The sequence below is a fragment of the Copadichromis virginalis genome, linkage group LG3 (genome assembly GCF_057382275.1).
Source record: "Copadichromis virginalis isolate Kocher_CV1m ecotype Utaka linkage group LG3, C_Virginalis_male_GT1.1, whole genome shotgun sequence".
Lineage (NCBI taxonomy): Eukaryota > Metazoa > Chordata > Actinopteri > Cichliformes > Cichlidae > Copadichromis > Copadichromis virginalis.
Window position 1 is genome coordinate 46,414,562 of NC_140620.1, and position 13,219 is coordinate 46,427,780.

At 39.5% G+C, this 13,219-nt stretch overlaps 1 protein-coding gene across 1 annotated transcript in view; it reads right to left on the minus strand.

The window, feature by feature from the left end:
- Positions 1-13,219, minus strand: part of LOC146715018 (phospholipid-transporting ATPase ABCA1) — a 189,536-nt gene that overhangs the window by 148,664 nt on the left and 27,653 nt on the right. The window contains exons 10-11 of the mRNA XM_085451370.1: positions 1,538-1,677; positions 690-806 (exon numbers count right to left, since the gene is read on the minus strand). Of these exons, the coding sequence (XP_085307496.1) occupies positions 690-806; positions 1,538-1,677 (257 nt within the window). The remainder of the gene's footprint in view (positions 1-689; positions 807-1,537; positions 1,678-13,219) is intronic.

The window sequence follows — 13,219 nt, forward strand, 5'->3', positions numbered from 1 at the left end:
TATCGCCCCATTTTTATATGCACTTCATTGGCTGCCCGTGCGTTTTAGGATCCATTTTAAGCTGCTTTTATTTGTTTTTAAATGTTTGTCCAATGCTGCCCCTCTGTACCTCTCTGAGCTTCTTCATCCATACATACCTTCCCGGTCCCTCAGGTCGGCAGACCAGCTCCTCCTGAGCGTGCCCAGGACAAATCGTGAGCTCAGAGGGGATCGGGCGTTTGCTGCGGCAGCACCAAGATTGTGGAATGAGTTGCTTTCACATGTTAGACAGGCACCTTCCTTATCTGTTTTTAAATCACGTCTTAAAACACATTTATTTACCTTGGCTTTCAGAACAGCAGGACTTGTTGATGTCTCTTAATTAGTTTCTTATTAATTATATTATTTTGAATTTTAAGATATTCTATATGTAATTTGAACTGTTTTCTCTTTGCTTTATATTTGTAGCACTTTGGCCAACATTGTTGGATGTAAAGTGCGTTATAAATAAAGATGCTATGCTATGCGTCCCACAGTGTACATGAGTGAGACATCCCTGCTCTATGATGTCACAAATCCAAGAGTAGTAAAAAACAAAAAAGCCAGCAATGTAAAGTTCAGAAACTTTGACCATGTTTAACATACTGTACAAACCAACCATGGTAATGTGTGCAATATTACATAAAATAAACAACCATCGAGAGTCTTACCCGTATTGTATTGACTTGTGAGCTATTTTGCAGAAAATCCCAAACACGCGGTCCGAGTTCATCCCAAGAGTCAGCCAGCTCCCTTAACATAGCCAAGGCGTTAAAGGTCCTATTTGCCTGAAACACAGAAAACAATAATCTATAATTTTACACATTTGTCTCACCTTCTCACCGAAAACATACTCGCTGCGCCAATACAAACATGAAAGCACTCCACAACTGCACTTTCAGCTAATCTCCCTGGGAACTCATCACACTGTAACACTGCCATCCCCCCCGCGGTGTTGAATGTAAATGGGGTTATTTACCACTGAACATTCACTTGTAAACACCCCGACTATGTCTGGAGTGAAGAGGGCCTCCTGCGCCAACACCGGGCCGCTCGCTGTGAAGTCGGCAGGTTTTCCTCATGCTCGTTATGTATTTTCAATGCAAAATTCTCACAGCATGTCTGTTGTTTGTTTTGGTTACGCAGCTATCAAAACGATGCAAATCTCATGCACAAATGTCATGTCTTTGAAAACAATATATATTTATTGCATTGCATGAACAAGCCCTCTGATTAAATGTTTTATTTTCCAGCTCTGCACTAATGCGTGACATCCTCCTTTTTTGTTTTCATAGACAGATTGCAGGCACCTTCTACCAGTAATTAGTCTGGTCCTATGTATGCAAGATTTACATATATTTGCATGCTAACTCTTAATTTAGAAAAGAATATATAAATATAGATATAGTGGCTTGAACCTTTCATTGCAAACTTAAACTGACCAGAGCAATATATTCTTTTCAAGTTCACAAAAAGTCAGCATACATATAGAAACCTTTCTTTTTCCCTCTAGACCTACTTCTTTCACCAGGAGACGAGCAGCAGGTGTATCAGGTGTGTAGAGGACTTTCCCCTGCAATAATGGCTTGAAGGTGCTCCAAATGTAGCGCAGACCAGGTGTGCTCTCCAGGGTGTCGACAAGAGTCTGACAAAAAGCATCTACGGTACAGAGGAGGTGAGGGGAGAAGACAGGGAAAGTCATGGCAAGACTACGAAAACAACTCTAAATCTCAAACTCCTCTGTGCATACTGGATTCATGCTCTTTCATGGGACTGGGGGAAAGAGGAGAGACAAGTTATTTGATCTGTGCAAAAATCACAGAATTGAAGCGCCCGAGAAGCAAACATGATAAATATTGTACACGAGGTTAAAATTCAAACGTGGCTACGAAAACAGACCTCTCGGTACTTGTTCTCAGCAGAGTTTGAACAAATATGAACATGAGAGGTTTCAGAAAATCTTCCTGGTCTTTTCAGCTGTTGTATTCATTAATACTTATAGTACTAATAACAGTTTGATTACACATTTATGTAGTTTAAAAAGTTCACTGCTGTTAAAAAGGAGAAGAAAAGTTTTGAAGGTGGATATAATGATTTTCACTGATGCAACAAGAGCAGACTGATTTATATTGATACTGTAAAACACGGTAAAGAATGTGAACAACTGTACATTACTGTATTCAGTGTGCCAAATGATCGCATCTGCACCATATAGGCAGTATTGATGCAATCACTGCCTTTCAGAACAGAACTGATACTAATGATTCCTTAATGTAGTCTTGATTAAAAATGAGCTAGGTAACATGTGTTTAATTCCTTTGAACAAAAAACTTTTCTGCTCCCTTCCCACTTCCAGGACTGGAAAACCTAGCCCCTGCTTTGGCCAGTTATGCATTTTTGCCACTTCCAACCAGATCAAAAGTGTAATGTACAGTATAGGAAACAACAAACAACACAGAGCATACACTGCACAACCAAAAGTACTGTTTGCATGTACAAGAGCTGCTCAGCCACTGAGTCTAATTCAATTAAATTGTATTGACGCTCCCAGCACACAACTTTTGTGCTGATGTTAATGCCAGATGAGGTTTGGATGCCTGCAGTTACTGAGGTACTAACCCTGCTCTGTAACTTTATCTGGTCTGACATTACATTGCTGGATGAGTTGCTGTGGTTCCTAAATGCTTCCACTCTCCAATAATACCCGTCACATTTGATTGCGGAATATCTAGTCGGAAGATATTTTATGACCAGTCAGTGAGTGGCATCCCATTACAGTATTATACTTCAATCCAGTGAGCTAGCTAGCTTAATTTTATATGCCTGTAGCAATGGGACTGAAAATACTTGAATTTAAAGATTAAGAGGTGTGGTCTATGCTCGTCTGATTGGCCAGTACTTAAAACAGAGAGTGGACAGCGATATCGCTCATTGCTTACTGTAGACACTGCAAAACCTCCCACTGTGTCACGGCTGCGCAGCCAGTATGTTTGCGGAGCTGATCCAACAGACACGGGAGAGTAAACTCAGTATAACCAAAGGCGAGCCATTTATTTGGCTAAAGATACATGAACATAAAATAAAACTAAAAGCTAAACTGGGAACAAACTAAGATTAACTATGAAAACTGTGACAAGAAAGAATGACCATGAAGATGAATCTAAAAGGTGGAAGTGGAACTATGGCGTGTGAAAAAAAAAACCACATGACAAACAACCTGAAACCTGGAGAGACGTGATGCAAGACAAACAGATGACCCGACCCTGAACAGACGAAGACAGAGGACTTAAATACACAGAAGGGTAATGAGGGGAAAAGAAACATCTGGGAAACACAGCTGACACAGCTGAACCTGACACCACAGGGGAAGCAAAACTAAACACACTGAACATGGGAACACAAAACTTTCAAAATAAAACATGAAACATGGACAGATGTAAACATGACAACACAAGCTTGACAACATGAAATACGCAGACAATAACTACACAGAACACAGGGACATAACTAAACGTTAAACAATGAGGACACGGCAGGCTAACACAGAAGACAGGAAAAGACACAAACACGGAGACATAAGTGAAACATAACCTAGACTAAAACTCAACTAAACCCTAACTAAATAATATTACAAGAACTTAACATTATCTAACCTAAGAAAATCAAAAATAAACACTGAATATTTTGGTATTTTGAAAGTGGACATGACGAATGTGAGTCTGAGAAACAGAGGGACGCTACATGCTAATAATGGTAGCAACCAGAGTTGTCGCCTCCTGCTGGCCGTTACAAAGAATGCTTCAGATTTAATATCCAGTCTTTAGGTTTGACAGTGAGATGTCTGTTAAAACGTTATATTCCAGCCTGCTGCACATTTAAGGATTCATGTTTGACCGTTCCACTGACTCACTCAAGAGGTTAAAGTGAGTCTTAAATCTGTTTCCTGGCCTTATTTCACAGAATTTTTTACAAGAACGTTGACCCTACAGATCTCACTGTAGTTTGCACAATATAAAAGCAATATTTCAGCACACTGTTGGGAGAGGCTCGTAAATGCCAGTTTTATAAGGGTCATGCGCACCGACAGAGTTCGAATGATGAGTTCGTCGTTTGCTTTTTTCTACTCCTTTCTGTAACATGAGTCACAAGAAAGCTCCAGCGATGGCTTATTATTGTTTTATCTTACTTTACATCTACATAAAGCCATCTCAGCGGCGTAATCTATCAATATTTAACCAAAGAGCTGAACTGTAAAGGAATAACACACAACGTGAGCAGTTATTGCAATGATTGTGAAACGATGGTTGTTTGCTTTCTAATCTACGAGATGTTAGCGAGAATATTTCCTGGAAATGCCCTGCGCTGTCCTATCAAAGGAAAACCTTTAAGTAATTGATATTGATTTAGTCACGGCAAAGTATTTATGAGGAGAAAAGCATCAATTATTACTTAAAATCACAAAGAGGGAGAAAAAAAACACGCAGACCTGAGGACATAAGAAAAAGCTTCTAGAGGAAAAAAAGTCAATATGCTCAGCAGCGGTAGGATCATTACTTATTTAACATATCTGCCAACATGAATATTGCCAGGTTGGTAGAGTCTTGAATAAGTTACATGAGGACCTGCGCTGCAAGCAAGAGAATCTGCAGGGGTTAGACAGCTTGTTTTTAGGCTGTGTCGGGATTGTTCTGACTGAAAACGTGTTATTCCCGGAGTTTGGCACTCCATCAAACGGCTGATCACTTTAGTGTGTCATCTGCCAGTCAATATAGCTCTCTGCCTCTATTGCTAACTGTGCCTTTTGTCCTGACACCTGTCATTACATCAGTGCTTTTTCCAGTCCTCTCTCATTTTTCCCTTGTCAAGACTGCAACACACCCCCTTTTCTCCTCTCATCTCACCGGGGCAACTATTTCCCCCACCGGGGACATTTTAGCATTTTCAGTGCAATTAAACGTTAGCCTTTCTGCCTGCTGGCCGTCTCTTCCAGGTGCTCCTGTGAGGTCAGTGCGCTGAGAGCTAATGGCCACCCCTTAGTCTGGGTCTGACCAGCTGTTCCTGCCACACAGTGCACACGCAGATGCCACCTCCTGCAATCGCAACGCTTGAAAGACAGGGCATATGTGTGGCGCATAGCTCGGTAGCTCTGTTCAATAGGCTGTTAGATGTCTCCGGGGGGGAAAAAAGTGACTACAAATTGGAAGATTTTTCTGCATTTAAGAAAAATATGAAGTTCGTGCTTGTAAGATGAAAGGGCTTGCAGTAGATTTTCCGTAGAAGGAGACACCACTGTCATCTGCAGATAACAGCCGAACAGACTGATACAGCAACTCACGGGGATTGAAATAGAGGACAGAGAAGCCTGATCGTCTCCCAGCCCAAATAAAATCATATGAAGCATTCCTATCCAGTACGGAATAACCTAAATGTGCTTTGGATGTATTGTTAATAGTTTTAATCATTTATAAATACCAAAAATGTAGCTATGTTTCTAGATAATAATCCATAGTTTATAGGATAAGAGACTATACAAATATGTGCAGGAAGTAGATGAGTGTCATGCTATGTGTTGCCATATTGGCATTTGTAGGTTTATATATGTGGTTTGTAATAAAGTAGAGCTGCTATGAGTGAATCATTGACAACAGTAGCGTCTTTCTCCTGGTGACTGTTTCACCTTCTTGTGTTCATGACGGTGCCGGCTGGATTTAACAGGTGAGAGCTTTTCTACTCTAACTAAGCACTCAACACATTTTAACTGGAAAGTCTCAATCACCTACACATATACAGTGCTTTTTACTTTTAAGGGAACAGTATTGTGTTTTGTATATATTCATTTTGTTTTCTTTGTTCTTTTTAAACGTACTTTACTAAGTTTATAGTGCAGTAAAAATCAATGTAGCATGACCGATGTGTACTTTGATTACACAGACATTATCTGAGAGTAGGTAATGGATAATAGGCATTGATTTGTAAGTAACGGCACATGAATAATTGAAGCTTATTATATAATATTATACTCCAATATAGTTGTAACTAACTAAGCAGCTCATTCTCTTTCTCTTTCTTTAAAGACATAAACACATTTTGGGGTCAACTTGAATATAAAAAGGAAGATGTAAAATGTAAAACTAAGGTCAGAGGTCAAATGTTACGTGATGTATGGATGCAAACTGTAAAGTGATATTTAGAATCCCCATATATCATCCCCTATATGTCTACTTGTTGTCAATACAGAGAATAAGAGATGTGGTTTAAAAGATCTCTATATAGCATTATTATCACTGATCTGTGACCTTCAGCTCAATCTATTGATCTTAAAGGAGAGGTCAGAGGTCATATGTGATATGATATCTTACATTTTTATACACTTTCTATATCTATCTATCTATCTATCTATCTATCTATCTCTATAGCTATATCTATATCTCTATATCTATCTATATCTATCAATATATATCTATCAATATATATATAATATACTTTCTATATTTTGACAATGCACAGCACACTATAAAGAACATAGTTGCTCAGTTATATATGGATTTTGTCAGTTTTCAACCAATAAATCATTAGGTTGACCTTGGAGACTTTGGTGGATATAAGCCAAATTTTAATGGATTATTAACATGACCCCACCACTACAATTCACCACATCAGAATTAACTTAAAACCTTTCCAGATGCCATGTTTTTAGGCAGACTGCAGTGTTATCCTGCAGGTGTAACTTGGCACTAATGGTTCCAAGCATATACAGTACATGTGGTGTCTAATACTGACCATGATTACTATTATAATAACACATAATGAGCAGGAGTTCTGCTTCACAATGATAGGAAGAGCCAACATTAAAGGGGCAAAACTCGATGCCACTATTTTGACTTTCCTGACACCACCTGCTTAAACCCCAAAAGTCAGAAGGATTGAGAGGCCTCTCTTTCACAGCCAGTATTTATGCTGAAAATCAAGATCAAACAAGCTTTTGCCCTTCAGGCTTCTGTCCTCCCTGAGCACGCCTTAGGACACTTGCAGGCGCATTTAGACGACAAGACAAAATATCTTAATTCCATGCTATGATTTTAAAAGCTATGTTTCCTGATGGCGAACAGGGTTTTCCTGCAGAGAAAAAAATGATACCCACCAAAAAGGTTCTGAAGTCCATAACTAGGACTGTCATTTTATTTTAGGTTGCTTTAAAATTCTCTTGCAAGCTGGAAATACACTTTTAAGTACCGTATTTTCCGCACTATAAGGCACACTTAAAATCCTTTCATTTCATTTTCTCAAAAATCGGCAGTGCGCCTTATAATCTGGTGAGCCTTATCTATGAATTCTGGCTGTGTTTACTGACCTTGAACCAATTTTATGCGGTACACGGCGCTCAAAAATCTGTCAAAAAATGTTTTAGTGGGACTTTGCTAAGCTACAAAGCCGCACCGCTTGATGGATTGTCTGAGTGTTATGGCCTCCCGGCTCATAGTAATCTGGGTCCAAAACTCCGTCCGCGTCAGGTCCCAAACGAACACTGTAACTTCTTTCATCTTTAATAAAATGATCAGTGTTGCTGCTTTACCAGGTGTAACAATTAAATTTAACATCCAGGCATCCATGAAAACAGAATTTATTCAATTTAACGGAGTTAGAAGTTAGCAGGAAGTTAGCTCGCTGGTTTCGCTAGTTACCTAAACATAATATAGCATGTTCTGACCAAGAGATTTCTGGAAAAAAATAAAACGTGCAGCTCTGCTATCACTTCCAACATGAATGAAGACAGAAAACTACACAATAGTGACGTTTGTAGGGTTACTGAAGTTGGGCTAGATGGTATATAATGCTGTGCTAGTGATCGCTAGCGACACAGTTATGTTAGCATACCAAAGCATAACACAGTGAACCTGGAGAATGAACGCTAACTTTTTTCCACTTGATTAAAGTTCCTGATGTTTTTTTGACAAATGCAATCGCATGGAAAATTGCTGTAAAGGGACCAAACTTCAGTAGCGGAGAACAACTGAGATAATCCAGCCACAATATGAGGTTAGTCATTCATGTAAGATACCTTTATTAATCCCACACGTGGGAAATTTGTTTTGTTACAGCAGAAAGTGGACAGTGCAAAGTTACATACTAAAAATTAGAACATATACTGTTGTTCCAGTGTTTATAGAGCAGCTACCAGAGAATTCAACATTAATGAATGAATGGTACAGAAGTGGAGGAAGCAAGAGGAATGAGCTGAGTAAAGTTTGACTTATCTGACTGTTTTGTTTCATGTAATGCACTTTATAATCCGGTGCGCCTTATGTATGAAAACAGACTTGTTTGTCGACAGTGCGCCTTATAATCCCACGCGCCTCATGGTCCGAAAAATACGGTAGTGTACCTATAAATGACCAACAATAATGCAGAGGTTTCCGTTAAATTATATCCCCCAAAAAAGCCAAAGAGTCGGGACTATTTCCACCTGTCTTTGTATTCATATTCTATGATGTGATGTTTTTTTTTTCCTCTTCAAACTCAGTGGTTCTCATTCTGAGTCGTAACCACCTGCTCCGGCTGTGACACAGCTGCTGTAACAACCTGAAAAGGAAAAATTATTTCTGTCACAAGTAACAAATGTGTCATTTTAAAAGGGCCAAAGGCCAATAATGTTAGGAAACTACCTTTAAGAGGCAGCGGCCTTTCACCGGATGGGATGCGGTGAAGTCATGCAGCTGTGAGTAAATCCAACCCGCTTCATCGCTCAGTCATGCAGACTTTCCACTGGTGCTCTGAGAATATCCTCCACTAACAGCAATATATGCATCCCTATACCCAGCACTAATATTCACAGAGTGTCTCTAACATGTAGATTTTATTTAAATCTCTGGAAACCTTATTTCATAAATACAGACATAAATACATCTGATAATGAAAGGGGTTATAACATGATATGAGCAGACAGCTTCACTCAGCAATATAACGTGATTAGAGATGGCAGTGACAAATGCATATAGCTCTTTGTCTAATGCGATATATCAGGTTAAGATATATCAGTTGAATATTCTGTGGGCTACAGGGAGCATCGGATTACATAGGTTAGGTATTCTCCAGGGCTGTGTACTCCTTTTTTCTTTCTCTTTTTTGATAACAGAACTTTGCTTTATTACAAAACAGCAGCCTGAAAGAACAAGAAAATCTGTTCTTTACACCAGGTTTAGCCACAGTCAAATAATTGCTTGGAGCCTCAAGTCAACCCCTCAACTTACCTGGCAAATTTAATCAATTTGAGTTGCACCCTGGAGATGGGCTCAATTCTGCACAACAGTGAGACAGCGCTGTCGAAGCACCACGAATGCCCGTGATACACACACGCGTGCGCGCACACAAACACAGTCTTGCACATGCTGTTGTATGCATTACTCATATTTTATGCATTTCATGAAAGGAAGAACCTGAAGCAGACACACACACTGGGTGCACAGATCCATACAGGTACAGCACACACATACACCAAATATGTCAGTCATAAGTGAACTACCCCCCTGCATCAATAAAACAGCACTTATTTCTTACAAGCAGTACAAATAGTGCTGTGTTGCTGCATTTCAGCAGAGACTCAAATAAGCTTGAATAAATCTTATTGATGCGCGCTCTCATATCAGACACAGAGAGGCCTCTTTTGACTTTCAGCAGCACAACGAGAGCCACTCTCACTCTGTCACCATGGATCTGGATTTTCTCTTCGCCGGCTACAGCAAAATAGATGTGGTTAAACTAGAACTAAAGGCTGCCAATTATTCAAAGAGATATATCGATGGGAAAATACTCAGAGGACTGTAAGTGCAAGTCTCAAGACAATCAGTAAATGTCAAATCGCCACAGCAAAATCAGGACCGTGACAATGACGGGGTTATTTTGATAAATCAAGAGAAGATTGTTTGTGCATCACAGATTGTTCACTATTGCGTAAAGAGGCCGATCAGCTTCTGTTTGCAGAGAAGAGGGATTACCTGAGATAACATCCACTTTAATAATTAAAAAACTTGAACATGAGCATGAAAAAAACCCCAACATCTGACAAATCTCCCTACATAATGCATAACGTCAGTACATGATTTGCAGAGACACCTTTTTACTTCACAAACTGAAACAACCTTCAATTCCCTTTCGCTGTTACGTAAGAACAGCTACCGCACCAACTCTTCCTCATATCGCCGCAGAAGTCACCATCAACAATTAATTGAGAAGGGGACATTACAGAGCTGTTAACAAAACCTCAGCGCTGGCCTTTATTGTTGCTATTTCACTGTTCCTTTGAGTGTACTTTTACACTTACAAAGGAGTTGTAATTGGCCATTACGCAGACACACTGCATATTCCAGATCCATTTAGCTGTACATACCCAACACAAAGAAATAGCACAGCAAATGCAAAACAGCCATTAGCATGCTAACAGAGATGTTACTGCCTACCACGTAAGGAAGAGGCGATGTTTCTGCTAATTTGCACCGACACTAGCATGCAATCCCACTTAACGGTGTAACTTTTTTCCCAGGGAATAGAGGCTTCTTATTAAAATCTCATTTTGTGCAGTTTTCTCCAAAGAAAAGACATTTAATGAAACAGCGCTGCACGGTCTCTAATGAGCGTGCGGCTGTAGGAAGTTACACTAAAGCTCTCGTTCTCGAGGATTTTATGGAAGAAACATGTTTGGAGTTTTATTAAAGATAGCATCACCTAGTAGTGATTTTCTCTGAGCTGTCATTTGTGCTGGGGGCTGTGTTACATTAAAAAATAACAAGTAACGTAATCTAGAACCATCCAACTGAATTAAATGCATTAAAACAGAATAACGCACTGCAGCTTTATAAATTATACATTTATGCACTTACGTAGACAGCAATTACACTATGGGCGCAAAGTACTACACGCTCACCATGGACCAAATGCAGAGAGATAATTAATTCCTTCTGTTTCCTTTATCTAAATTATGTCTCTGTGTCTGTATTAAAATCAAGAAAGATGTTTTATTCAAGAAATTTATTCGTTATTTTCAAATTAACTATCGAATTCACATTTTTATACCCACAATCAGTCAGAAATTCATTATTCAACCACTAAAACTAATGTCAGGAATGAAGGTAAATAGCTGTGATTTGGCATTTTAATTTTAAAAATATTAATACGCTTTACTAATTTCTTCTGCTTTTTTCTAAAACTTCAAATTTCACAAATTACAGTAATTATATTTGGGCTTAAAACGTCATTTTGAGTAAGCGCGTGCATACTGGTGGATCAAGAAATATAAAAAGGATTTTGGTAATCACCTTACATTGGGCGGTGGCCTAATAATAAATTTGTTTACCACTGTATATAATTGCACCTATATGGATTCACTCATATTTATACATACACATATTTTTATATTTATAGAATTAGTCCAAAACTTTAAACTTTTACAATTGTGGTACTTTTATCCAGCTAAAACATGTTTATCCCCATGTGGTTAAAGCTACCATCCTTTAAATATATAAAAATAGATTCAGGTGCGCTTAAGCAGGTGCAAATGATTAAAAAAAGAGTCTGTTAGTCTTAAAGGATCCACCCATAAATCAAGATCAGACACATGGTCTGGCCAGGTCTTCTTTTAAACATCCAGGTGTTGGGTTATCCATAACGGTCGCCGTCCTGCTGTGAGAAAAACACACAAAGTTTTCGGACTGTTGCCAGGTAGACTATGACAGTTCAAATAACTTTAATCCACCTGCTAATCCGAGAATGCTTCAACAAGCAATAGAAACTAAATGATGTACTGCCACTTCTTTCCACACAGTTAATGAGAAAATACATGAGCCAAGTTGCAAAAACATGGCCTACTTGGGAGACAAGAAAAACAAGGCAACAACCTGGTAAAGAGCCGCACTGTGACACCACTGCTTCGACGCGTCCAGACATTCATTTTCTTAGCCGTGCGGCTGGAACCTATCCCAGCTGACACTGGGTAAGATGCGAGGCGAGCTTTGAACAGTTCTTGAGCTAACACAGAGAGTCAGACAATTTTCGCTTACATCCACAGCCGTGGCCAGTTTAGAATAACCAGTTAACCCAGGAATCATCATCGTCTTTGGGATGTGTGAGGGCGAGGGAGCACCAGGAGGAGACTCACACAGGGACAAGGAGAAAAAGCAAACAACACAGACACACAACACAAAGCCTTCTAGCTGTGAGAGCGAACAACTGAGCTACAGGAGAGGAAATCCGTTAAGTGACTCAGGAACAATTTCTTTAAAAGTCAATAAACCTAGATGGAAAATTCTGCCATGCAAATGAATAACATAACATAAAATAGAGGAGAAGGATGCTTCTGCCAGCCTCGTGGCATGATCTCATTTGGGATAGACTGTCCTGCCATCTGATCAATCTCTCCTTCACACACACACAAACGCACACAGCATGTGGAGAGGAACTAACAACAGACAGATGAAGTGAAATAATGTTAATGGAGCTGGCAACAACAAGCGCTACGTTACGGTAAGTGCAGTAAAAGCTTCCAAACAAGTGCTACACCGAGCACAACGACAGCAAGGGTGAACAAGCAAGAAGGAGAGACGGAGAGAGCGTCATCGCCGTCAGAGCTTTTCAGTCATGAAGACAGAATCAGTGTGTGGATTTTTAAAAATGCCGTTGGGATCGCTCGAGTTTAAATGCCTCCAAACTGCTGTCGGTTTGCTTTTTAAGCTTCTTCTATGCTACATTAGCTCTCTAACTTCAAACTATAAAAAGTAAGCTGAACTGACTGGATCAGTCCACAGAGCGGCTCGTTGTCAACAACATCTGGACCTGAATGGTCGAAATATGGGATCAGTCCATTCTCAGTCTGTGATGATGTATTAGTGCTTATAGTTTTGAAGCAACACGTGCTACCATAAAGTTAATGTCTTTGGGAACTATTGTTTATTTCAGCAAGTCAATGGTGAACCACATTCTGCACACTACTCTACCTTCGGTCTACTAAAAACATACGCTGCAGTATGAAACAATAACAGGGTGCCTGCTTACAGAAAATATCCCGTGAATTTTGTTGGGGCATGTTTCATGTTGCATCATTTATAGAATATATTCATCAGTTTCTACATTAGATATTTGCATTTTGCAGTTGTATATCTGTTTCACTCGCATTTTGCAGAGGAGCCCATCCACACAGTCACCTGCTGACGCA